Raw genomic sequence first — 24,575 nt, 5'->3', positions numbered from 1 at the left:
GGTACGTTTCAGATCATTTGGACATATGTTAAATATGGAACTGCTAGGAAATAGAAAGAGGAAGACAGAGAAGATTTGTGGATGCTATGAGAGAGGACATGCAGAAGGTTGATGTGACAGAGGAGGATGCAAGGGATGGGGTGAGATGGAGGTCACATCTAAAGGGAGCAGGTGGAAAAAGAAGAACTCAATTAGTTGTTTAACACATTAGTTAATGAAGATAAAATTAAGTCGAGACAAATCAAGTGGCTATATAGTCATTTCAGCCGTGTACAGTGGTACAGTACACAGTGAAACAAGACAGCGTTCCTCCAAGACAATGGTGCTACATATAATAGACAGTCCACACAGAATTACATGAAGTGCAAGTGTTCAAACATTGAATGATAGAGACACACAACAGTGCAGCAGAAAAGTGCAACAATGGGTCCTGCAAAAAGACTGAGCATTGTGCAAAAAGTACTTGAGGTAATGGGATGTATGAATGTGTGCATGTGTGTGTGTGTGTGTGTGTGTGTGTGTGTGTGTGTGTGTGTGTGTGTGTGTGTGTGTGTGTGTGTGTGTGTGTGCGTGCGTGCGTGTGCGCGCGCGCATGTGTGCGTGCGTGCGTGTGTGTGTGTGATTATGCTGATAAGTTTTTGAGGCAGTGACATGTATGAAGGTATGTGTGTTTGTGTCAGTCCAGAACCTGAGTGTTAATGTGTCTGACGGTTTGTGGGAAGGAACTGATGGAGCGGGTGTTGCAAGTGTCTGTGATAGAGGGAAGAAAGGTGAGAATGGGTGATGGGAGATGGGCTTTTCTCAGCTTTCGCAGGAAGTAGAGACGCTGTTGGGCTTTCGTAGCTATTGAGCTGTTTGGGGGGGACCAGGACAGGTTCTCTGCTTTGGTGTTCATAGAGGTTCTCTGTGAACACCAAGGAATTTGGTGCTGTCAATGAGCTCCACAGAGGATCCATCGATGTTAAGTGGACAGTGATATCTCTGTGCTCTCCTGAAGTCAACAATTATCTCTTTTGTTCTGTCCACATTCAGAGACAAGTTGTTGACTCTACACCAGTCCAATAGCTGTTGCACCTCCTCTCTGTATGCTGACTCGTCTTTCTTGCTGATGAGACCCACCACAGTCATGTCATGAGCAGACTTGATGATGTGGTTCAAACTGTGCATTGCTGCACAATCGTGAGTCAGCAGAGTGAACAGCAGTGGGCTGAGCACATAGCCCTGAGGGGCTCCAGTGCTCAGTATGGTGGTGTTGGAGATGCTGTTACTGATCCGGACTGTCTGAGGTCTCTCCGTCAGAAAGTCCAGGATCCAGTTGCAGAGGGCGGTGTGCAGGACCAGCAGGCTCAGTTTTCCAATCAGGTGCTGAGGAATGATTGTGTTGAATGCTGAACTGAAATCTATGAACAGCATTTGTACATATGTCTTTATTGTCCAGGTGGGTGAGGCGACATGTAGGTTGGTGGTAATTGCATCCGGACCGGTTGGGGCAATAGTGGAGTGGCAGCAGGGTCTTAATGAGCCTCAGGATGAGCCTCTTGAAGCACTTCATCATGATGGGTGTGAGTGCAACGGGAAGGTAGTCACTGAGGCAGGACACAGAGGACTTCTTTGGCACAGGAACGATGATGGTGGCCTTGATGCACATTGGGGCGACAGCAGTACTCAGGGAGTATAATACTGTCACTAGTTTATGAGTAGTAGAAATGCAAAGAATCATGTCATGATATACTGTATTTTGCAGACAAAGAGTTACAGGACTCTCTCCCAGACCACAGCAGGAACCTCACACACTGGCTCATACTCATAATACAAGTCAGAGCTTTACATTAAAAATGTTAAGTGTGTTTTCAAAATTGGAGTTTATAGTTGGTTTGGTTGGCAGTTCATGTTTTGCCATAGCTATAATTAAATATTTATACTTCCAATAGCATTAACATACTACGCAGATCATGAAAAAGACTTTTGTAATTTTCATTGTAAGTGGGGTAAATAACTTAATTAAAACCATTCTAACAGAAATGTAAATGCTTTAATTTGAATCTTTTAATAAACCATGTAACTTGGATGGATGCGATGCTGGCGTGACCACAGTGCACATGTCTGATGTTGCTCACAGTGGTCCTGTCACAGTGTGGGGAAAGTAGGACCCAAATGCAGGACTTTCTGAATGGAGATGGTGCGTTTATTTACAATGAAAAGAAACTATAAAACAGTGCCAACAATCCACAGTGCGTGGGTTCTCTGTGCGCTCGTTCCCAATCCCCGCGCCATGATCCGTGGTAAGTGTTTAGTCCTCCTCGGTGCCTATGTACAACAGTGTGCTGCTCCCGCCACACGTTTCCACAATCCACCTGGAAACGAGAGAGTCCACAGTGAGTACCGTCCCATCCACCGGCCAACAAAGACACTTTAACCATTCCAACAGGAAAAGTTCAGAGAACACGGTAAACAGAGCAAGAGCACTGACAATGTTCCTGGTTTAACAATCCCGTGCTGGCTGCCGCTCCGATCCTGTCTTGAGTAGTGTTTCCTTGACAATCGGCAACAGATGGCTGATTACACCCGGTGTGGCTGGCTCAAGGCTCAAAGACTCTCCAGGACCTTGTATGGCAGCAAAACTCACACACCGCAACACACACACCCTAACACGTAGACAGGGAAACAAGGGACCAGGAGCAGATCACACCAACAAACAACAATAAACAATCCACAGAGTCAAACCGAACTTATAATATTCACTAAACCCAAGAATAATGCATGAGCCCTGAGTCCCCAGACCCAGGCCCATGACAGGTCCATGGGACCGCTCAGGGAGTTTGTGTGTTTGCTCAGACACATGAAAAATTAGAGGGAACACTGTCTGCAGGAAGAGGTGTATTAGACATTCTTATTATCAGAACTGCTGTCTGAACTCCTGTCATACCATCATCTTCATCACAGCTTTGGCACGGGTCCCTGGAGTTTGGAAGATCCTGAGGTATTCCTCTTTGACAGCCTTCAGTGGCAGTTACATAAAGTACATTATATCTTAATGGCATAAATATTGTTCATAATGGGCTGATTGTCATTTTGATATTAAGAAACATTGTTGAAAAATGTCAAATTCTGTAAATGATTAAAGGTTGCCCAGCCTTAGCCACCTTGCTGTCTTCTTTTCCAAAACTCACTGCAAAACTTTAAAGTTGTTTAGACTCTAATCAAACCGTGTTTTAGTTAACAAATAAATGTGAAGGTTTGTAGTATTAAATTTCATTTACTTTTATAAAACCAGTGTCTGACATGAAGTTCAGTTTGTGTGAATCCAAATGTTTGTCTCCATCTAGTGTTTAGTTAGAATCATTACAAAGCTGTGTGACTAAACCGTGTCGTCTTTTACTATTAAAAAAGCCTTTTAAAGCAATTCTCGACCCAAAAAATCTGTCTGTAGTCTCAAAACATATTTTAGCCTGATATGTTTGTATGTTCCCTATTTCCTCCAAGACCAGCGACCCAATCTTGATGAAACTTTACCTAAACAATGCCTAGGCCACTGTGAGTGCCAACCTTTACAAGTTATACATAAATATTTTTATATAAATTCCCCAATCATGTACCACTGACAGTTCAGCTGAGCACCAAAGACAATGTCATAGTATAGGATGGAATGTCAGATTACAATGGTGTCTCACAATGTATCACAACATAATAGCATTGTAACTATGTATGTGTGTTTATGTTTCTATAAAAAAACTGGGGTAGTTGAAGACTTCTGCACAATACTGCTATAACTGTTAGCTTATTATTTACTTTTTTAATTAATAACAAACAGAATAATTGTGAAATGGTGAAAAAAACGTCTACAAGCATGTTTGAGTGGCGCTGAGCACACTGCATCTCCACTCAAATCAGAGCCTATTCACAGTAATTAAAACATGCAGCAGCCTAAAAGCTTTAAAATAGTCAGAGAAAAAAAAACAACAGATCCACGTTTTTTTCAGTTGTTTTTGTCTTTTATTTTCCAGTTGTTTTTTGTTTTTAAATTTGGAATTTCCAATAGGAGAATCTGGAGAAAGCCAGGAACACAGGGTGAACACCAGAGAGAGCGGCTGAGGGAGCAAAATACTCCAAAACCTTCCTCTGGTGAACACCCACAGAACCACTATGGTGCTTAGAATTCAGTGCGATGTTATAGAGATATAGCACCATAGGCAAAGACCCTACAAAAACCCTCCAACAATCAGATGATCCCCTATGAACAAGCACGTGGCGACAGTGGGAAGGAAAAACTCCCTTTAACAGGAAGAAACCTTCGGCAGAACCAGGTTCAGGGAGGCGGCCATCTGTCATGACCGGTTGGGGGTGATGGAAAAGAGAACCTTCTTTCCAAAAAGTTGGTACACTCATTCAGATGACAAAAGTATTCTGGACACTAGTTTAAACAAGCTGAGCTAATTTAGGATGGACACAGTCAGATATGAACAACTGGCCAGTGACAGACAGATGGTTAGTGTACTCTTGTCTTACCTTGTGTTTTTGAAGAAAGCAAATTAGTATTTTTTAATTATCCAATGTATTACATTTAACATTACAGCTTATGTGTCCAATAATCATTATCTGTGCACTATTTTTAAATAGTTGCACATGTCCCAACTTTTGAAAAGAGGATTGTTTGTAGGTCTTTTAAAATTCCAGATCTCCTTTGTCAACTTAACTTTCTAAAGGTATTTTAACAAGCCCTACATTGCATTTATTTTTATCTTGAGAAATGAGCCTCAGATCAGCTTTCAAGATAAAAATTACAGAACAGGGTTTGTCCAGATGGGTGGGTTTGTCACTGTATAGTCAAGTCTGTGACTGTCACTGTCCAGGGCTCTATTGAGCGTGTTGAACAGACGAGAAAACCAGCCAGTACTCTTCTTGAGAGTACTGGCCGGTGATGTGTTTGAAGGCAGGGGTATTTTTGGTTCATTACTTTCTTCAGTGGGGACTCTGGTGTTGGAATCTCACGCACTGGAGAAAGTTTACCATCCTTGACAACTCTCCATATGGTCCCAGAATTCTTTGACCTTACTAAAGATTTCTGGAGCTGTGACACTAAAAACCTCTGAAACAGCAATCTCAAATGCTTCGTCACCAGATTCCATGGCAGCCTGCAACAAGTATTTGGATCCAAACACCTTGCACAGCTTTTTATAGATGGAGATGTGCAGGTTTTCAACACTTGGTGGGGGAATGGAAACCAGTTCTTTTTCAGCCCTCATTGTTACACCACCCAATAATGCAACCAGGTCCACGTTTAGTATGGATGTTCTGGTTTTTGATGCAATATGGTCGACTAACTTAGCAAGAAGCACAGTAAGAAAGGTCATGTTGACTGGACAGTCAGGAGACTCCAGACTTGGTGAAGAATTCTCCTGGTAGGCTAAAATCAATGCTGAAGGGACAAATGTTTCTGAATACTTAGGGAGCTCTGGAGTTGGAGGAGGACTCAGATTATCCATGCACAGTGAATTCTCTAAGGAACAGTCACTTATTTGTGGGATTTCTGCATCTTCCTCCTCCTCCACATCTAGACAGCAAATCTGCTTGCAATTAGAGTCTGAGCATGTCATGCTGTCAGATGCCCTGTCTGTGATTTTTTTCGGCTGATATTCAAGATGCATTCAAAATCTCAGTCACATTATACACCATTTGTATAATGCTCATACCTGTCACTGAGTCATGAGTTTTTAGGGGTGGGAGCTGGCCCTGTGATACGAGCCAGCGACGTGTTGACTTTTTAGTAATTTCTGCTGAAAACAGCTTTACTAATATATCCGAGTTGTAGGACTTACCTTGTGCCATGGATAGGGCTTCACCAAAACAGTGATGAAGGGTGTTTCTGAAGCTGGCTTGAATATTATTTTCTGTTACTCTGCAGCAGCTGCACCCATCCTGCAAACTTACCTTATCTCCACTTGCATGATTGTGCCCCTTGGCAAGAACCTGAGGTTCTACAACCTCCAGGACCAAGGCGCTTATTTCTTCTATAACCGCATGGCACATGCTGGACAAGAGAATGACAACTTTTGATCCAGGGTCACCATCGGCTAAAGACGCCCACTGACTAAAAGATGAAAAACAAAGATAAACAGTTGAGCAAAACAAACCTTTAACCAGAGTATATGTGTGTATTAGTGATCATTTTTGCTGCTTGTAAGCTTGATGGCTTTAAATGTGTGACTTACTCCTGTGAAACATCTTTCACATAGGGGGTGATGACTTTTCCAAGATTTTCCAGGGTCAGAAGAGGCAGTTTCAAATGCCTGCAATCCAGTGTTCCCATTTCCTCCAACATCTAGAAAGAAAAGGCAGTCAGGTTTTTAGGAATCTTTGACACAATAACAAAATGTTCTGCAATGGGATTTAAAACTGTCACTGTTAAATGCTTTGCACTACAGTTCACTAATGAAATCCAACAACTGATAACACAAAAATATATGTGTGATATGTCACACTAACAATATACAGTATATTAACAATTTGACATCACACATTATTTTATATAGCAATGTACTGAAGGTTTTTTTTTATCAGGAATAAAAGTAATTTATACAAAAATGCTAAAGTTAAGTGGACAATGGCAAAACCACCAAAGATAGTGATTATCATTTTCTCTGCAGATTGTTCTTCTTTCTTTCTTTCGTTCTTGTTTTTTTCTTTTGCTTTGTTTTGGGGTTTTTTTTACCTTATCCGGTTGAAGCAACGAAACGTTTTCCACAGATTTCCCTCTGTTCACTGAATTAAATTCTGTCATGTCTTTACCGTTTAGCACAATTTCAAACTGCACGTTGTTCAAATTATTTCCGAGTATCTGATTATGAAGCTCCTTCACGCCGAAAGTCTGTCTACAGTTTGAACTGTCAGTTACGTCATAAAGCTGACATCACAAAGCTGACATTCGATGAGTGCGCGCGAACGTGCACGTGCTGCGCACACTCATCGAATGTGAGCCCCCCCCCCAAAAGATTGTACATTAACATATGTTATTGTGAAAACTGGAACCATACTGAATTTAACCAGTTTAAATTTTTTATATAGTGGGAGAGAGAGCGAGAGAGAGAGAGAGAGAGAAAGAGAGAGAGAGAATGCAAATGGCTAACAAACAGCCATTATATCTCATCATACATTGAGAATAGCAGAGAAATCAACAATACACGTGTCACAGTCCTGGGTCAGTGACCCAGTGTTTTTTGTATTATTGTTGTTATTCTATGATTTCTTCTTTGTATATAACTTCTAGTGTTCTGAGTTGTTTTGTATCCTAGTTTCGAGGTTTAGTTCTGTGCCCAGTCTTTTTCCTGTTTTGCTTTAAAGGTCAATGTATTCTGTTTTGCTTCCTCCCCACCTCTTCTAATTAAGAGGTGGGGACACTGCTGAGGCGGCCGAGGTCGTTTGGAGTCCGGTGAGCGCTTTTAAAGACCTTGTATGACTCTGTGGTGGCATCTGTCATTTTTTTACAGTGTGGTATGTTGGAGCAGCAGTTTATCAGCAGCTGAGAGGAAGAGGATGGGTAAACTCATCAGGAAGGCCAGCTCTGTTCTGGGATGCACCCTGGATCCAGTGCAGGTGGTGGGAGACAGAAGGACTCTGGCCAAAATAACATCTCTGATGGACAGAGTCTCCCACCCCATGCATGTAAATGTTGCTGAACTGCAGAGCCCCTTCAGTGACAGACTGCTGATCCTCGATGCATGAAGGAGCGCTTCCGCTGGTCCTTCCTCCCTGCAGCTGTCAGACTGTACAATCAAAACTGCTCCCAACAAACATAGATGTTTACATCAGTGCTGTAACTTGCACTATTTTATCAACCGATTCACACTACAACCTGAGTTTGCCTCTTATCTGTATTTAATTTTATTTAGTTTAATAACGGTACAGTACTCAACTTTTGGTAACCATTGTCCTTGATATAAATATGTAAAAACTGTGTATGTTTCTGTTCTGTGTCTTGTGTACTGTTTGTTTGTATATGTGTCTTTCTTGCTGCTGTTACACCCAAATTTCCCCTTGTGGGACAATTAAAGGATTATTCTATTCTATTCTATTCTATTCTATTCTATTCTATGCTAATCGTAATCGTAGTGTCAGCCTGTTTCCCAGGTGTTTGCTCTCTGGCCTGTTCCCCACCTGTATTTAGTGTCTGCGTGTGTTCGTCCCTCATAGCCTGTGTGTTCTGTTTCAACTTCTGTTTTCCAGCTTTCCAGTTTGGTTTCTGTTTTCCTTTTTGCCAGCAATAAAGCTGAGGTTCTTTGAGTTTCCGCCTCCGTGAGTCTGCGTATTGGGTCCGTTTCCTGCCCGGCTGCACACAGACCATGACAACACCTCTTCCAATTAATGGCTAATTAATATTGTGCTGAACACAGTCCAAAAGATTCAATGAGACACATCAGTGTCTACTGTCTGTCCACTGTTTACTATCATAGCCAAGTGGCTAACAAAGGTAAACAGAAGTTTTCCCAGTCCCTGCTAATGCATTATCTTGTTTCAGGATACATAATACCTGCCATTATCCAAAGACACATCTGCTTACCTGTATCTTTTGTTCGTTTCTCGTTCTTCTTTTCTCCTGATGGCTTTGACCTTTTCTTGTTCATCTTCCATCAGTAATTTTGCACTCCAGTATTAACACCCAACCCCACAACATAGACTAATAGAACTACACCTTGTATAAAGTTTTTTTTTCACACAACCCAGGAAAATAATACATAATGGGCTTGGATGGACAATATTATGAAAGAAATGTGCACTATTTGGAAGCAGCCCGCCCCTCCACTTTCGACAGGTTGTGTGACTTCAGCATAGCATCAGCAGCAAGCAGGCGCACCGAGGGCCCTCGCGCTCACTTTTTGGGTATATGTATATGATAAATGATGTGTGTATATGATGTGTGTAATAGAATTTAGAAAACACATCGGTGCAAATTATAAGTCTATATCATGATGTCTTCAGTTTTTGTGCTTGTTGTCGGGCTGTCAACATTAATGTGTAATGGACAAACTGCCTGAAATGCGTTGACAAAGACATTTGAGGGATTTTGAGTTAAAAAAATTTCATAGCATTAATTGTGATGACGGCTTTAAAGTTGACAGCCCTAGTTTGTTGGTTTGTTTTTATTTACTTTTATTTTGCGAGCTGGTTATTAGATGCTGCTCCAGCCATCCAGAGAATCCCCCGCCGCCCGATCGGTGCCCATGCAATCGCCAAAATGCGCTGGCATGATGTCGGGCAGCATGGGTGCGAGCAACTTTTTTTTTTTTTGCCGATGCCCATAATGCCGCACCCAGCACGATGGCCCCCTGGCCAGCCGCCCATGTCGCCCATATCAAAAACCGCCACTGTCTATACCACATTTTTCTAGTTAAGGTAAAAGGTTAAACTGTTCTGCAGTAAATCAATCGACCACTAGATGAAGACAAACACTGTGACCTCCACAAATGAATCTAAACACTTTCCGATTTTGTGAAAATAGATTAATTTTAAATATAAATGACTTATTCTATACTTAATTAAGTATACAGTAGGGTATTTACACCGTTACCCCTTTATCTTTATTATTTTTCAAATGTTATAGCTGTTTTTGGCTTGAATTGTAAACAGAACAAGCACTTCCTGCAGCATTCATCATTTTTGCCAACATTTTGAGGAGCTGTATATACATGCTGCTTTGTGAAATACTTCTTTTGTTGTGCTTTAAGAATACTTCTGAACCAGCAAAGATTCATTTTACTGTTAATGTTTAACTTCAAATCCTGTTGTGATCAGTATTCATGGTTTGCAGGGTTTTTGTGGCCAAGAACAGTGTTAAAGTGTACAGAGCAACCTTGACTAGGACTCTGTGTTGTGACTGAGTCCAGATCAGTGCCCTTGTTGTTCAAATGTTAACAAAATCAGTGTTCTTGTAACTGCACAGTGATAAACCTGAGATTAGTGCCTCTTATCACATAATGTAAATATTCAGCTTTTAGCCTGTTAAATAAAATAAAGTGCATTCATACATAAATGGTTTTAGTTTATTTACCACAAAATGCTCCAAAATAACATTATAAAACATCCTGTCATGTAAAATTAAATGGACCCCTTCTAATCTAAACTAGTGTCAGGTTAAAGGTTGATTATAGTTCTAAAAGACAGCACATGCATTATAAACACTGTCAAACTTCAGTTACAGTTTTTCTTTTAATTAATTAAATTTAATTTTAATTTATTTGTTTTATGTTGAGACAGTCAGTTTTCATTGATTACGTTTCAAATTTGACAGCATAGAGTCACAGCATATTTTTGATACCAAATGCCCCCGGCCACCAGAGGGCCTGGACTAAACAAGACAAAAAATGTAACTTGGTGTTTTCACACACTCAGCTCTTTATAGAAACACAGATATAAGCATGCTGATAGTGTATCACTGTTACTGTGTTTAACGTGTTATTTAATAGCTTAAAGAACTAGAGAAGTGAACTAGAGAAATGTTCCCAATGAAAAATCTAAAAATCCTGCTGTACTCCACCATTGCTATCCATCATTTGGGAGACAACATCTGACTATATTGCTGGCAGTTCACCCCACTGGCACACAGAAATACCCTGCAGGTGTGTACGAGCAAAGAGCAGCATGAGAGCAGGAAGTGGTTTTCATAGTCTGTTTCCTGTAGCTTTGACAGGAAACTGACTCTTAACTGTCAACAGCTTGTAAACTCTCAGGTAGCTGATACCACATGGATACTGATGTTTATTTCTCACAGATATCAATTTAGTGGTCTTACTAAAAAAGTAAGACTGGGTCCAGAGCCTTCTATACAATATTTTTCACGTATATTTGACAAGAAAGATGTTGTCCTTGGTGGTTTATTTCATTCAAGTTACCAAGAAAATGAATCTCATTAACTGTATAGGGACTGGTGATTTATTAGATTCATCCATTCATTAAATATCTTCACATTATACATCTTGCCTAATATTGTCTCACGATGGATTTCTATTACATTGTAACATGCTAAACCACATTTCCCTTGCTCATAATGTGACAGACTGAATCTGACAAGCAGGCTTCTTTTGAGGTCAAGGTGGACAACCTAAAACACACATTTTATTATAACATCTGTGGACATTTCTTTGAGTTTCACACAAATCGAATGCAGATTTGTTTTATTTTTTTAGACAGAACAGGAAGAACAGATGACGGGAAGTATTAAATGAAAACACTGAACTTCTCTGTGTCATTTCATGAGGAAGCAAACAGCCCAGAGAGATGGGAGTAGTGCTGCAGCACAGCAACCACAGGCAGAGCAGCTACGTCGCATGTTGTTGATCAACGTTTTTGCAAGACAGGAAATGAGAAACAGACAGTTAGAGGAGATACAGACTACGTTGTCTTCCTTTCGCACACGCAGCAATCTCCAAGGCGGCGGTAAATTAGGAGGGAGACAGGTGAATTCTCCTGTGAAGGTTTTTGATGCAACCTTGAAAACAGAGAGAACTTTAGTTACAGCCTAAAAGTGTGAAATGGGCACTGAGGAGAAAGATCCAGAGCCTGCAGCTCAGCCAGCATCAAAGGAGCAGGGATCACCTGAGAAGGAAAATGAGCCTCCACAAACATCTGAGACCAGCGACCCTCTCAACACATACAAGTGGCATACTGGCTCCAAGGGAACCCTCAATGAGCAGAAAGAAGAGGGAGAAGGAACGCCAGCATCCTCCACATCCACGATGGAAAAAATTCAGAAGGCCTCTAGCAACAAGTGGAGCAAGATGCAAAACTGGCGTAAGGCCTTGAGTGAGGACCCCGGAGAAAAGAATTCGACCAATGGGAAAAGCAGCGATGCAGCCAAGCCTGAAAAAGCCTCCGGAGGAACAAGAAAGAACCCCTTCAGGAGGGCCCTGTCCGAGCCTCCTGGGTCTCTGTTTGCGGCCCTCTCCCCTGCCAACTCGGCTCACGCAGCTTCATCCTCCGCTGCAGCCACTTCTGCTGGCACAGAAGCCTCGGGGGCTGCCTCCAGTGACCCCTCACAGAAAGGGGGCGGAGGGGCACTTTTTAAAAAATATCTTCGGACTGTGTCCCAGAAGCTCAAGAAGCCAAAGCTACAGCCCCGCAACAGCACGCCATCCCTGGCAGGTAATACCACTACAATAAAAGTACAGCGTACACACAAAACGCTGCGCATTAAGTTCATTACTCAATTCAAATATTATGTGAAATATCAGAAAGTGTTTCCTATTCCCTATCTATTGCACACAATTTGTGATTTCCTGTTAAGTAGGTAGGACCATTTAATAACACTCATCAGTATGAGTGGTATGTGTGACCTCTGTCAAAAGTGCATCTGGAAATTTCATCTGCAATGTTACTATTAAGAGTATTTTAGCATCTGGCTCAGTATTAAACACATGTAGAAATAAATAAAGAGAGAAGCTGAGAATTTAAATAGGCTTACATTATTTTAAAATACATTATAAATATAAATCATTTATAAACCACAAGTAAAAGAGTGGATCTCAGAAGAGTTACAGGTTATGAAAGTGATGAAAGAGTTAAATACAGCCAAACATCGCTGAATGACTTTGACACTTCCAAAATTATCTTAAACATCAGCAAACAAATTAAACAAAATATTGTAAAGATATTGAGTTGTTTCTGGGCCATTACCCAGTAAGCTAAATGATAGCGTGATCTCGGATATTGTGACAAATCTGATGTCTATTGATGGCTATTTAAAGTCCTCTAACCTCAAGAAATCTCTTTTAGAAGATTTGCAGATGCAACATTTACATCCTCAAATAAACAGTAAAAAGTTATCAGTACAAAGACAAAAGGAAAGTCTGTAACTGTTGGAATATTTTCTAAACAAACAGTAGTATTATAGGCCGAGATTATAAACATTAGTAGTAGCAGCAGTAGTAGTGGTAGTAGTAGTAAATCTGTGAGGCAAGTGTGGAGTCATTGGACAAGCTTAAAATCTAAGCCCTGTGCCCATCAAGTCTATGTTTAAGGGCTCTCTCCTTGTAGATAACAGATTTCTCTCTCCTTCTAAAAAGCAGAACCCAGACAATCGTCATCATCTCTTTCAGATTTGAATCATTGTGAGACCAAAACCGCCAAAACAGCAGAGAAATGACCCAGAAATTCAAAGTAACTGAAGAACTGCAAACCAGCACCCACACTTAACTAGATTCACTAACCAAGTTCCCCAGCGCTGAGAAACAAATGCATACTAAGAGATAGATGGCTAAAAAATGTACAGCAACATAATGTGTTGTTGTGACTCAGAAGTTTCTCTGTCCCTTATACGAAAATGGTAGGCAAATCCAACCAGAAGCCTACCTGCTGTTAAGATACAAAATATAAACTCTAGTCAGATTTGCACGCATTCCCCTACTTGTGCAGAAACTAAAAAGGAGTGCCCTCAGACAGCTAATACAAATGATGTCTGAACATTTGTCTAATGACATCAGAAACCTCAATCCACCTCAGGACAGAGTTATACCTATACTGAAGTTCTCTAGACGTCTTTCATCTCAGCTGACAGGAAATGAGAGAAACATCTGCAACACACACAGACAGATCATGCAGGTGTGAGCCAAATGAGGCATGGCTGCATGGAGAAGATACCACATTTTATTATTAAAAAGAACAAGAAGAAAATATAATTGCCTTCAAAAAAACATTACTTTCCTGCCACCTTCTGCTCTCCTGGGCTTTTATGCATGTTTTAGTGATGCAATATTATCTTTATCTTCTGCTGGCGTTTCAAGAACAGCATATATCTCTTGATATTAATGTAAACATTAAGACACAATGGATGTTGACATCGAGTAAAAAAAAAAGACACAAAAAAACCTAACGACAGCCCACAGGATGTGCGCAGGCCTACGTGGCGTGTAATAAAAAAGAGAGAGCGATAGCGTCAGTAGCCAGGGCAACACCTCAAATGGGAGTGGCCAAACGCTGTGTGAGATAAGTGTCATTACCAAAAATCTAAAACGAACCAGCCCGGCAGCATACGCCTCCAGTTAAGCAGTATCTGTCCATCATAAACAATTTACTGTCAGTTCTTCAAAGTGAGAGAAATCAGCACATATTTAGCATATGATTACACGCGTATACTGACCTTACATCACTGATCAGTATCAAAATGTGTTTGTCTGTGCAATGTTTACTTGAATTGCAGGTTTGAATGAGGTTGTCCCGACACCAGCCGGTGCCTCCGAACTCTCAAGACTGCAATGGGTCCCGCCTCAGGAGGTCCCCTTATGGGACATCAGCAACTGTTGCCTGGAAGATGGGCAGATTCTCATTTCTCCAGAGGAAGAGGTACCCACAGATAACAGCATGTTATTTACACTGATTTCAAATCATGTTGTCATAACCACGGAGAGTGAAAATGCCCATTTTTGTGTGTCCGTCTTAGCCAACAATGTGGACTCGAAACCGTGTCAGCAGCTGCTTGTCCAACCTCAGCATGCAGAACCTTGTAGACATTGACACAGGTCCGTATACACACGTAAAGCAAACAAAATGACGCGCAGATTAAAATGCAATGAAGAAAAATCATCAAACACCCCCACCTTAACTGTTACTGACATCAGCGATGACTATTGCACTATTTCCGCAGAAGACACAGAGGAAATAGCTAAATGTTTGTTCGTGGCAATGTCTGTAAGATCACTTCCTCTGCTTCCTCTGTGTTTTTTTTCCTCTGGGGAAGATAGCATCAAGACAGTGTTTTAGCAGTCCAATGAAAACTTGCAGAAAGACAGAGCGAGATGATATAGTCAGTATCTTCCATCCATGCAGTTTAGATATTTTGCTTAGAAGAGGTTCAGAGACTGCACTGTGGAGGTGTTCGATCCTGCACCGACTGGCTGGGTGACTCAATCAGCTCTTTTGAGGACGACAGAAAGGAAATGATAAAGACACCAAGACGGAAGTAACAGGACTTTTGCACAAACCTCTGGACTAAATGATAGGATTTAAACGCTGGATTGTTTGTGGTGGGAATTTGGGTAAGCAGAGAAAAGAAAATCGGACACCTGTGTAATCTTGTAATGAAACACATTGATATCGCTGACTATAGATAAGCAATAGAGGATATCATAATCTCTAGTTGGAGATATCAGTCTTCTGACTGAAGGGTTAAAAAGTTCACACAAAACAGGAAAAATCAAAATGGGAACATTTGAGTTTGTTCTCTGTAAAGCTACAGTAAACTACGTGTTATTTAGTGATAAATGCGCAATTAGTTGACTTTACTCAGATAGGTCTAGCTATCAGATTACAGCTATAAACCACATCCTGAACTGCCTCATCTGAAGCCATCTGGAAATATTAAAATATTTTGCTTGATGTTTTTGAGAGTCTTCAGTAGAAGTTGTTTGTGTTAGATGAGTGAAAAAACAGAATTTTGCTTGAAAACTATTCATAAAATGGTGTGCATAACCACTGATTTTACTGCTTCGTTTTCAGGTGCTCTCATATTACCTGGAAGTCACTTACCGTAATGGAATTTAGCCCATTTTAATTGTATTAATATTCGTGCTATTCCTGCTTCACCAGCACAGAATATCTGCTCTAAAGTTAGCTTGCCAACCATTTGATTTGATGCCTGTAAACAACTGACTCATAAAAGGGAAGAAATATGTAGAAGTACTGACCACAAACTCTAAAAGGAAAGAATGAGTACTGCCTATAATTTCATTTAGTTAAGCTAACTTGTCCTGCCAACACTAATGAAAAACACTGACAGAGAATTTCATTTTCATCCCAATCCCTAGAATGCAGCCCAGACCACGGAGGCCAGCTTGGTCCTCGACCAAAGACTCAAGATGGCGGTGTGAGGGTGAGTGCAGTATGCGCCAGAGACAATCTTTGCGCTAGTTTTCCTTTTCCTGTTGATACAACACATAATTGCCCAAATGCACTGTGTTTGCATTCTTCACCCGCAGGGACTGATCAAGCGACGTCTTGAGAACAAAGCCAAGAGGAATAGCAACACCCAGCTAAACCAACAGGGTCTTAACAAAGGACGCAGGTAAAGTGCATGGCTGTGTTTTTCAAAGCAGATGTACTCCATATCCACCTGTAGACTAAAGTAACTTCTCTCGTTGTCTTTCATAATTTAATGCCAAACTCTTATCTTGAAAAAACCCTGCTTATAATCCATCTATCATCTTCTTAATCACTTCTTCAACAATAGACTCTAAGCGATCAGTTTCATAGTAAACCTCACTAAAGGTCTAAGAAGCTTGCAAAGAAAGCGACTGGACTTCTTTAAGTTTCAGAAACTTAAACAAGTTCCGCATGACCTGGTTGTCAACCATGGATGACCTGGTTGAGGGAGAACCTACACACACATAAAACCTCACTAAAGAGTAATTAAAACATGTGGGCTAAAAATTTTGGGAAAATAAGACTTTGCAAGATGTTCTTTTTAAAAACAACCACAGTGTTAATCTAATGTCTCGATGGTAAAACAACCTGCAGGTAATGAAAGTGTACATTGTGAGTACCTTTGACAAAGCTCCATCTCCTTTTTTTGACTGAATTCTTCCACTGTGTTTAATTTTAAGGCTCTATGAATCCCGAGAGTCTGTGTCAATTCCAGTCAGTCCAGTGGGGACACTAGATCTGAGTGCAGACACCAGCACCGTCATCAGACCCGTCCACAGCTCCATTCTGGGGGAGAAGTACTGCTTTGAGGTAGACTTTAAAGGGCACTCCTATAGATTCATTAAGGAGTACCACAAAGTATTCCAGTACCATTAACTGTTAGTTTCAATCTGCTATAGGTGATAAACTCTGAGAACACCCACTGCTTCGGCTGCTCGTCGGCTGCTGAACGTGACCGCTGGATTGAAGATCTGAGACGAGCTGCCCAGCCCAACAAGGTGAGTTTTCAGACACCGGTCCCACCGGTCATGCAATATTCAAATTGTATTGTGCTAATAAAAACATTCAATGTTTTCACAGGACAACATCGAGCGCACAGAGAACTCTCTGTGTCTGTGGGTCAATGAAGCTAAGGATCTGCCACCCAAAAAGCGTTATTACTGTGAGGTACACCTGGATGGGACCTTATTCGCCCGCACCACCAGCAGAGCTGTTGGCAAGCTGCCGAACCGTTCCAGCCTGGCAGGAGATGGCTCCGCTGGGTCTTCGGGAGGCCTGGGGGCCAGTGGAGGTGCGACTGGAGGGTGCCAACTCTTCTGGGGTGAATTCTTTGAGCTCGACAACCTGCCTTGTATCTCCCAAATCAGCCTGCACCTCTTCCGGGAAGAAGACCCCAAGAAAAAGCGTCATTCCCGAGATGACTCCAGCCTACACCCTCTGGGAAGCGTGACCATACCTCTAGCTGACATTCGAGGGAGGACCTATCAGGAGAAGTGGTACCCCATCACTCCATACAAGGTGTCAGGTTCAGCAGGGAACAAAGAACCTCTGGGTCCGCAGGCTTCACTCCGCATCAAGGCCCGTTTCCAGAACTTGCAAGTTCTGCCGATGGAGAAATACAAAGAGTTTGCCGAGTATGTGACTGTGGATTATGTAGAAATGTGCAGAAACTTGGAGCCACTTCTGAATGTGAAGGAGAAAGAAGAGTTGGCAGGAGCTCTGGTCCACGTACTCCAGAGCATCGGCAAAGCCAAGGTGGAGAATGAGCATAAATTTTTAAAAATTTTAATGCAATTTACGAATCAAACATTATTTTTTTCACAATATGTATTAAAAATACAACAGAAAGCATAATCAGAAGTATGTTTGTATTCCTTAGGAATTCCTCATTGATTTGGGCAACGATGAGGTGGAGCGTCTTGGAGAAAAAGAAGCAATGATCTTCAGAGAGAACACACTGGCCACTAAAGCTATAGATGAATATATGAAGTTAGTTGGTCAGAAGTACCTAATTGACACACTAGGTATGGCAGATCAGTCGTATAGGTGGCTGCTTATATTTGACTGTATTGGGGTTTCCTGAACTCTATCCTTTCTTTTCAATGCAGGGGAATTTATCAACCGTCTATATGCATCGACTGAGAACTGTGAAGTTGACCCTCGTAAATGTCCTGCGGCTGAACTGTCAAGCAACCAGAAGCACTTGAGGGAAACCTGTGAGGAGGTGGTGCAGAAGATCATTGAGCTCCATGGGTGAGAGAAATCAGCTTAACATACAATACAATTGGGCATCTCTCACATTCAGAGATCTCATACTTGACATGCTTCTTTCCTCTAGGCCTTTTCCTGAAGAGTTAAACAGGATCTTCTCCAGCTGGGTGGAGGTGTGTGAAGACCAGGGCAAACCGGAGATTGGCCATCGGCTTATCTCTGCTTCCCTCTTCCTTCGTTTCTTGTGTCCTGCTATCCTCAGTCCTTCCCTTTTTGGTCTGACGCAACCGTACCCGGAGCCAAACACCCTGCGCACCCTTACGTTGACAGCCAAAGTCATCCAGAATCTGGCCAACTTCACCTTGTGAGTGGGTTATGTCGCATTTGTGCATTTGTTCCTGAGCAGATTGTTTACTGTTTGTTTGTTTGTTTGTTTTGGCATACTGAAAGACATAATCTGGGAATATGCATAAAGATATTTTTTTGTTCCACATGTACAATGACAATAAAGGGCCTAAAATAAATACCTAAAGTAAATTAAATTTGTTGTTCTTACTTAGGTTCGGGGAAAAGGAGGAGTACATGCTCTTCATGAATGAATTCCTGGAGCAGCACTGGGATGGAATGAGAGGCTTCCTACAAACAGTGTCGAGTGGAGACACTGAGATTGCAATGACATCCTTTGATGGCTATGTGGATTTGCCTCTGCGTTTGGCTGTGCTCCATGGACTGCTGGTGGACATCATCTACCAGAAGGACCAGGTAGGCAGGCAAACATGAGTCCAGTTTGGTAGTTAGTTTTAAAGGTTTGTGTAACTCTTGCATTGCATGGCTCCACTAGCTAGCTTAACCACAGTGGAAGACAATTTATAAGCAGCTATCGGGGGGATACTTATAATTATAGAATTTATATGAAGATAACTTCAGTTCCAATTATCAGTTATACATGGTGAAATGCACTAATTCTCACCTCTAAGACTGTGATGACAAGATGGAGGCTGTACAGGACTGTTTCCAAAAGCGTTTCCTGTGGCCCCCAAGTGGACTATGGGGATACTGCAGATGAAGTCACAAGAATTACATAAATAGAAGGATATTATTAGAAGATATTATTTTTATGTTTCTGACCCCTCTTTTTTAAATCCTGAATTTAGTAAGAGTACAAAAAAAAGGCAGTGACTGTCAGGTGACCTAAGTAAAACTATTAATAGTGAACTACAGATACAGAAGGAAATAATCTTAAAGAAGTTAAAGGCCTTGTAGAAAAAATGTGGTATGTGTGATATGCATTGCTGTGATGTTTGGTCATAGATGTAGTTTTTCTCTCAAGTTTACCAGAAGCAATTATGCATCCGTTCACTATATAAACATACTTATTTCATGCTTTGTGTATAAATGAATGTTAACATGTTACTTGTTTCTCCCTCAGGAAACAGTTGACAAGCTGCACCCTCTGCCTTCAATTCTGAACCAAATAACAGAGTCACTAGGCCCTGAAGCACCTCGGATAGATATTAACAGGTATGTTGATTTGCGTGATTTGTCCATTATATTAGTTCTGCTGCGTGTTACTAAAACAGTGCTATTCCTGCAGCCAAACAGGACACATCAAGCCAGCGTATATTCCTCCTAAGGACTTGAGCAAGTACAGCCCTCTCCAGTCGTCTCTCCAGCATATTCCTCAGGAATCCAAGAGCACACGTGACAACAGGTATGATGTCTGTATGTCTAAGGCAAACTGTGACAGCTCCCATTTTTTCTGTATTGATGATGAATGATTATATATTGACACAATTTAAAGCACAGCACAAGATGTGATGTCGGAAGCTGTTATAAGATCCCCAAAACTTTGTGTCAACAAGAAGAGGTTCAGAGACTGACCACATTTCAACACTAGCTAATTACTGTATAATTCTGGTGTAAAGGTTGGGTTGTCAGTTTCAAAGGGGCACAGTGGAGGTCGGACACAGCTCCTCCCAATGTCAGTGTGGAGGAAGGACTTTCTGAAGCTATTCAATTAGAAATGAAGTTTTCCTCAGATACATTTGTTTTTTTTATTCAATTTAGGATCTTTTATCTGTACATTTTAAACATGGGGTAATGTGTTCAGTGGCATTTAAATAATTAACACTGATCCGTTTATTCACCGTGGATATCAGGAGTCAAAGGAGGAAACCGATCGCCAGAACTCAGAGTGCCCCACACAGACGTCCGGCACAAGTAAAACGTGAGATGAAGAGGCAGACGAGCTCCGAGGCTCTGCCAACGTCTGACCATGAACAGGAGGCGGAGCCCAACCAACCACTTATCTCACCACCAAATACTGTGAGTATAAACAGGAACTGTGAACTGCCTATAATAGCAACTGAGCTGTGCAGCTCATGTTCTCGTGTTTATGTAAAAAGGACTTCAGCTTTTCATACAGGAGGCTATAGTTCATACTCAAAATCCTTTAAACAATAAACAACCTTGGCCACTTTTAATGACCAAGCATGACCTCATTAGATTTTATACAGAAATACTATGAATCTGTTTTTCTTTATCATATCTCTACTGTATCTTTTGTCTGTGAAAGAAATGTTGTAATATAATTACAACATTAAGTGTTTAAAGACACAAATTACAAAGCATTACATGTATCTTCTTAAGTCTTGCAAAACAACTTTACTTTATTGTAATAAAAGTAGAAAAAAATTAATAAAGTTAAATCTGAGTCAGTTTATATCCTACAGTGTGCAAATGTCAGTGTAACAGCAAAATACAGATAAATTTGTGACTCTGTAATATTCTAATCAACAACAAAGTACGATTTTGTTATCACAGTCAGGCTGGTTTTTCATCCGTTGTTACTTCCTTTCTTTTGTTCAAGTTAAATCTGGATCAGATTGTTTCTAGATGTGTAATATTTAAATATTTTATGCAGAAGCACTCAAAATATTCAGATTAATAGAATTCCTGAGAGCCGTACATTATTGCAGAACATTACATTGCATTGATTGGAAGTGGACAAACACTTATCCTTGCCACACTTAATGGCCAGTTCCAAGTTTTATGAGTAGTGGATAAAAAAAATCATCATAGGAAACATTTTTATGTCTAGGAATATCACAACAGCATACATAAACACAGTTTAAGTAGCACCTTTCAGTCACGCTCCTGCAAGCGCACACATATTGTTTCCAAGTTTCACTGAGAGGAATAACGCAGGGAATTTCTGCTGATGTTTTCCCAGAGCGTCTCTGTCAAGCGTGCACCTGCACCGGTTCCCTGGATTAAACCCGGGGACCCCAACCCACCAGGCAGCCACACCCGACAGCCGAGCGAGATCAAGACTGAGAATGAGCAATTCAGCTTACTGGATAAGGTATGTCAAGCCTCCTACATATTACAGTGACAGTGTAAAGTGCATGCTTCCAATGCTACAGTTTATATGATGTCCACGTGTAATTACAGCATGCTCAGGAGCTGTCAGAGCTTCGTCTGGGCATAGAGCAGGTGACGGAGCGCGAGCTGGACATGGCTAAGCGCCTGGAGGACTTCATCATCCAAAGTCAGGACCAGAATGCAATACTGCAGGAAGAGGTCAACGAGCTCAGGAATGTGCTGGCTATGCGTGAGGAGCAGCTTGCCAGCGCCACCTTCAGGTTAGTCTGTGCATTAATGTGTGAGTGTTCCATTTGAAAGTAAACACAAGCTGTGACTAAAGAAATTGAAAAAATCTTTATCCATTTTAAATTTGGAGGATCTCATGCTTAAAACCAGAAGGTCGTGCATCTCTGGACTGTGTTGAGAGCACCTACTATTTTAGATCTCTCAGTGAAAGTCATGTTCGATCAGCTTGCACTCGTGCAGTGGGATCTCCCCCCATGTGTCAAAATCTTCTGACCTCTGATTCCTCTTTCTCACACTACACAAAAAGCTGCACACCTGTAAATCATGCTCATGTACCACTACAACTGCTCCAGATCAATGGCACCAAGGCATCATCTGCAGCTAAATTCTACAGCAACCTAAAATTTGATCCCACAACAAACCGATCAGTGTTGAGCACACACATTTAAAAGCACACTTCATCTGAGCTCGTAAACTGTGGACAGCTAAAACTGCTCAGTTACAACTGGACGCCCAGCTTTCATCAGCATTGATTATTCTCCACATTTAATTCATGTCAGTTTTAAAAAATGTTTGCTCTCTAGAAAGGTCAAGATCCGAGGTGACCACACGCAGAAGATGAGCCAAATTGAAATCAGGAAAGAGTTTTTAGATTTGAGTTTTTTATCAACCAGTTCTCAGAAGGTTTTGATCACACCTCATATAATCTGTTTATAAAGCATGCTTTTTGTTTGCGCTTTATCCTGTTCAATCTGCAAACTCAGTGTTTCTCACTTAACAGCATGTCTTCTTATCTTTGTGTGTTGCAGGCTGGGTGTGATTGAAGAGGAAAGGGAGGAAGATGAGAGGAAGCTGAGTGTTGCCATTGCAGCAGCCGAGAGAGTGAATGTGCTGGTAAGTGAGATGAAGATGAAGATGAAGTCCACTGTCAAAGAGGAGTGCTTTTATATAGTTCACTTCAGGATCCACATTTTATTTTCCTGAACTCCACAGAGCAGTGTGCGCTGGTGCTCCCTGGTGGGCTGTGATGGTACTGCAGGTCACCTGCATTTGTTATTCCTCGTTTCTGCCTTCATTTGATCCAGAAAGTATCCAGTATTTTGTCAGTCACCATGAAGGAAGTCCTTATTCTTAGCCTGATGAGTTTATCAGAGATGAGGTTTAAGGTTCCAGTGGGACGTAAAAGATTTTCACATTTTAAGGTGAGATAGAAAAAAAGAACCAAAATAGTCTGAGTGTGCACTTTATTTCTATATACAGGCTAGATTTAACCTTTCAGACCAAGGCCTGGCATTTTTACCCCACAGAGAGACATACTGACGTAGATTAGACACATTAGACAGATGGTGCAGATGGTGCTAAATTATTTGAAATTTGAGAGAAATGGCACCACTGATTTTTAAAAGTTTCAGAAATCAAAAACTTTCTGGTAGAACAATTTGTGTCCATAGAGAGAACGCTAACATAAAGCAGTTCACTTAAATTATTAAGTATTAACATTTAGTATTTTTTTTATATTGATATAAATTTGGTGGTTTTATTTTCTGTTCTGTTCTGACCTAGTTAGACTATTCTGACGTGTGCAGCTACCCCAGGGTTTGGAAATTAGCCTACAAATACTTTATTAAGCTTTATGTGCAATTTAATTTAATTTATGAGCAATATAACTGCAAGATATTTATAAACCAGTACCAGTAGAGGTGGTCACCTCTCTTTGCAAGCCCATTACATCATTTTGATGTTAAAATTCAATCTTGAGCCATCAGCTGTGATCTGTAAGGTCTATTACTTTATCAGGATTTCTCTTGCATCTATCAGTGGAGGAGTGAAGACAGCCAGAACTGGCTCAGAGCATCTCAGTCCAGCCACAGAGGTCCTTAAATTAAAACTTAGCAAACTAAAAGGCAGAAATATATTCATTAATCTCTTAAAAACTGTAATGGAATCTGCTATTTAATAACAGAGAGTGCAGGTTATGTTTACTATGCAGGCAAACACAGTCTGCCTCAAATAGTAGAAGCAGCCTGTGTTACCTTATTCTCAGCAGTCATTGACTTCCCTGATATCTGTGATCATTTCATAAACAACCGTATATTTTATGCCTGATTAAATTAAACCCTCAAAATATTTAATACAATGCCGGTGACTTTCCTTTAGGGGAATGCCAAAACCTCATGCAGGAAAAAGCCCGGATCACAGCTGATAGACAAACATCCTCTGCATATTTCAAACACTATTGTTATCAGTAGGCTAAAAGATTACAGTTTCATATGCTGTAGACCCATAAAAACGCAATATTTAAAAGCAGTTAAATGCAACTATGCTGATTAAGTTTTATAAGAAATGATCTGAGAGTGGTTTACGTGCATTTGATGCCCTTTAAACAAGCTAATTTGTATTTCTTAACCAAATATGTTCCCTTTAAGGTACTGGGTTAGAGTTTAGCGACAGTGGTTGATTTCAGCATATTAACAGCTGTTTTTAATGTCCTCACACAGGAGGAGCAGTTTGCGGGTTTGCTAAGGGACCTTCAACAGCTCAGCGAGGCGTACAAGAGCAGCCAAAACAACACGCAGCATCCTGAAAAACCACTCAACACCACCTGAACCCTGACAGAGAAAAAGGGTTACGCTTTGGGCTTCACAGTTTTTATACACACACACACACACACAGCCTGATGCCACAATCATGAATTCCTGGTTAGATATAAGTTTATTTTATAAAGATATCCATAATGAACTCCAGCTGAGGTGAACATGAAGGCTGTAGGATTTGTTTGCATTTCCTTTTTCACTGTATCTCTGCTTGTAAACCTTTTTTTTTAAATAAAAAAAGCTGCTGCCTAATGT

At 41.0% G+C, this 24,575-nt stretch overlaps 2 protein-coding genes and 1 long non-coding RNA gene across 4 annotated transcripts; 1 reads left to right on the top strand and 2 right to left on the bottom strand.

Moving 5' to 3' along the window:
• Positions 1-2,167: 2,167 nt before the first annotated feature.
• Positions 2,168-3,533, bottom strand: LOC120440765. Its single transcript, XR_005613496.1, has 2 exons — positions 2,471-3,533; positions 2,168-2,354 (listed from the first exon to the last, which is right to left on the bottom strand). It is a non-coding gene; the product is annotated as an uncharacterized LOC120440765 (long non-coding RNA).
• A 1,470-nt stretch (positions 3,534-5,003) lies between these two features.
• Positions 5,004-6,858, bottom strand: LOC116331499. The gene is made up of 4 exons (XM_039613521.1): positions 6,710-6,858; positions 6,210-6,319; positions 5,691-6,088; positions 5,004-5,416 (listed from the first exon to the last, which is right to left on the bottom strand). The coding sequence occupies exons 1-4, from the start codon at positions 6,776-6,778 to the stop codon at positions 5,004-5,006; spliced, it is 990 nt and encodes a 329-aa protein (XP_039469455.1). The 5' UTR covers positions 6,779-6,858.
• Positions 6,859-11,259: 4,401 nt separating this feature from the next.
• Positions 11,260-24,572, top strand: rasal3 (RAS protein activator like 3). 2 transcript variants are annotated; one of them, XM_031754187.2, is made up of 19 exons: positions 11,260-12,132; positions 14,186-14,328; positions 14,426-14,504; positions 15,789-15,853; positions 15,960-16,045; positions 16,584-16,713; positions 16,803-16,901; positions 16,984-17,658; positions 17,783-17,927; positions 18,012-18,156; positions 18,242-18,478; positions 18,675-18,876; positions 19,544-19,635; positions 19,709-19,825; positions 20,274-20,439; positions 21,347-21,478; positions 21,568-21,758; positions 22,536-22,620; positions 24,225-24,572. In XM_031754187.2, the coding sequence occupies exons 1-19, from the start codon at positions 11,523-11,525 to the stop codon at positions 24,330-24,332; spliced, it is 3,507 nt and encodes a 1,168-aa protein (XP_031610047.1). In that variant the 5' UTR covers positions 11,260-11,522; the 3' UTR covers positions 24,333-24,572. The 2 variants fall into 2 exon arrangements, with proteins under 2 accessions (XP_031610047.1, XP_031610048.1); XM_031754188.2 differs by lacking the exons at positions 11,260-12,132; positions 14,186-14,328; positions 14,426-14,504 and adding an exon at positions 14,548-15,020.
• Positions 24,573-24,575: the final 3 nt, after the last annotated feature.

Source organism: Oreochromis aureus, linkage group 6 (assembly GCF_013358895.1).
Source record: "Oreochromis aureus strain Israel breed Guangdong linkage group 6, ZZ_aureus, whole genome shotgun sequence".
NCBI lineage: Eukaryota > Metazoa > Chordata > Actinopteri > Cichliformes > Cichlidae > Oreochromis > Oreochromis aureus.
The sequence above is the reverse complement of the archived record's forward strand: the minus strand, read 5'-3'. Positions and strand labels throughout refer to the sequence as shown.